The sequence below is a fragment of the Nematolebias whitei genome, chromosome 9 (genome assembly GCF_014905685.2).
Source record: "Nematolebias whitei isolate Nwh7 chromosome 9, NemWhi1, whole genome shotgun sequence".
Lineage (NCBI taxonomy): Eukaryota > Metazoa > Chordata > Actinopteri > Cyprinodontiformes > Rivulidae > Nematolebias > Nematolebias whitei.
The window spans coordinates 50,717,057-50,719,535 of record NC_056506.1 but is presented as its reverse complement, the minus strand read 5'-3'; the positions used below and the strand labels follow the sequence as shown (position 1 = coordinate 50,719,535).

General features: G+C 47.1%; 1 protein-coding gene across 1 annotated transcript in view; it reads right to left on the bottom strand.

Moving 5' to 3' along the window:
- Window positions 1-736: 736 nt before the first annotated feature.
- LOC119415294 (prohibitin-2) overlaps window positions 737-2,479 on the bottom strand; it is a gene marked incomplete in the record, with an annotated part of 38,458 nt that continues 36,715 nt past the window's right edge. The window contains 1 exon segment of the mRNA XM_037682473.1: window positions 737-1,344. Within this exon segment, the coding sequence (XP_037538401.1) occupies window positions 1,323-1,344 (22 nt within the window).

Below are 2,479 nucleotides of genomic sequence, written 5' to 3'. Positions count from 1 at the left end.
TACATGGGTCCAGATGGTCCCTCTCGAGTCCGCCTCGTGACAAAGAACAGCTGTTGCTCTCCTCGGGTATTCTGGAAACTTCGTTTAGGTCTAAAAACACGCCGAGCTGAAACTAAATCCTCCACCTCAGAGATTAAATCCTCTCGTTCAACAGATTAAATAAAACCACAAATGTGAACTAATCGTTTTGGTCTTTTATGGTTTTGACCGACATGCGGCCTGATGTAAAAACAAGATGGCGTCGGCTCTGAAACGCTGCAGGGTGTTCGTTTTTGATTTTTACGGTCATGAACGGGTCAAACGTCATCCGAACCACTTACCTCTGGTTTGGACTGGACCGTCTGTGTAAGTCTCGGATAAAAAGGTTAAAAAACGGAACGCCTTTGGTTTGACCTCCGTTTAGCTTAGCACAGGGAAACTGTTAGCATCAGACCGGAAACAAGATGGCTGCCACGGCCAGCGCACAGAAACGGACCGAACTCCGTGGAATGTTACAAATTACCAAGGATTAACATTTTACACCAAATACTTTAACATCTTACAGGTTAAACAATCCAAACCACCTGCTGTAACTTTATTACCAAATCATATTTAAAGGTTTTAAAAGCCCAGTAAGTTCAAAGGTCTCGTGTTTGTGACGTTTACAAAATCTGGTAAATATTTTCGTTCTTATTCGAGTTAAAATGTGCAGGTTCTGGTCGGTTTTCAGACTCCTTGAAGGAAACGGACGCCTCAGTCGTGTTTTCAGAGGAATTTATGAAACATGTTGAAGGAGCTAAACAGAAACATTCAGTTATGAATCTAACGTTAACAATCACGAAGCGTTCAGACAGAACCTGCTCGTTCAGATGCAGCCCAGTCGACCCGGTTCACAAACTTTCTGCTTCTTATTACCTGTGCTGAACACACCTGCTCGAGTCAACAGGTACCTACAAACAGGAAGTGTTGAACAAAACTAACGAGGCCTCAGCACGTGAGGTTCTGAAGAGTCGGCCCGGCTGCAGCTGCTGGGTTTTATAGAAACTTCCTGTTTGCTGGAATCAAACTCAAACCTATCAATTGATCAATAATCCTTATTTTCTGTAGGTGAGGGTGAAAACAGGAGGGAGCAGTCTTTAGATTTACAGCGAGAAAGGAAACGGGCCGGTGTTCCACTTCCTGGTTTGAAGAGGAAGTTCCAGGAGAACCTCCGGGTTCCTTCAGAGGAAGTCCTCCTTCAAACAGGAAACGTCCGGTTCCATCCTGCGGTTCTGACCCGACGAGGAAGTTCTGTTTCTGAAGAGCCTGGAGGAACGATGAGAACCGGGCAGGGAGGGAACTTCTTACTTCTTGGACAACATCAGGCTGAAACGCAGAACATCAAACAAGTTTTAATTATTTAAACAGAAATCATTCATCTGTTCTGGAGCTCCTGCCAAAACAGGAAGTGACGTCTAACGTTTATCACCAAACTCGTGAACAATGTTCAGATCTGAGGCACTGAGAAGACGGAGGTTCTGATGTGTTTATCTCCAAGACTGGAAGCAGAGGGAAACTTCACATCGGCCCGATACAACAGGAATCTGATTCAACACGACGTCATGCGACGGCCTGCAAGTTGCTCTGTTAGCAAAATATCCGGCTAGATGCTGGATGGGCTGACGACGCCCAGACATCTCCTTCCCTTTAAGGTCAACCTGATTCAAGATGGCCGCCACAGCTACCTGACCTACACAGGAGCGGCTCGGAGTTTTAGCGCTCTTTAAATGAAGACGGGGCGGAGCTTCTACACGACGTGACACTGATCAATATTTATCAATATGGAGCAGCAGGTCGTCGTCTCAGGCCCCGGTTCTGCTGCTCAGGTTGTTTTCAGGCTGAGGTCAAAGGTCTTCGGCTGTTCTTTAGCTCCGAGTCAGAACCGGAGCTGTTGCCACAGAACAAACCGTGTGTTGTGAAAGCTTTTCTTAGTTTTAGATAAAAGTTGTGGAACGTTCCTCAGCGTTGATCAGTTGTGTGTGGAGACCTGAAGCTGCTGCAGGTTCTTCAGGAGCAAGCAGCACCTCCACAACGTTCTCCAATAACAACATCAAGTGAAAGACTGAAGGTCCAACTGAGCCCGGAGATCCTCCAGGACCGACGAGACGAGGACGCTGGACTCACGTCCCTGAACGCCAGTCTGGAGCGAGGACACGCCCACCCGCAGAGGACGCTCTGACATCACACCTTACACCAGTTTGTGTAAACAACAACAAACAACATTTAACTACGTCAATATAGAAATCAACGAGGGACAGAAGCCCGTTTCAGGTGAGGACAGTTGACAGGTGTGGACAGATGAGAGGAGTGGACAGATGAGGACAGATGAGAGGAGTGGACAGATGAGGACAGATGAAAGGTGTGGACAGATGACAGGTGGACAGATGAGGACAGATGACAGGTGGACAGATGAAAGGTGTGGACAGATGACAGGTGGACAGATGAGGACAGATGACAGGTG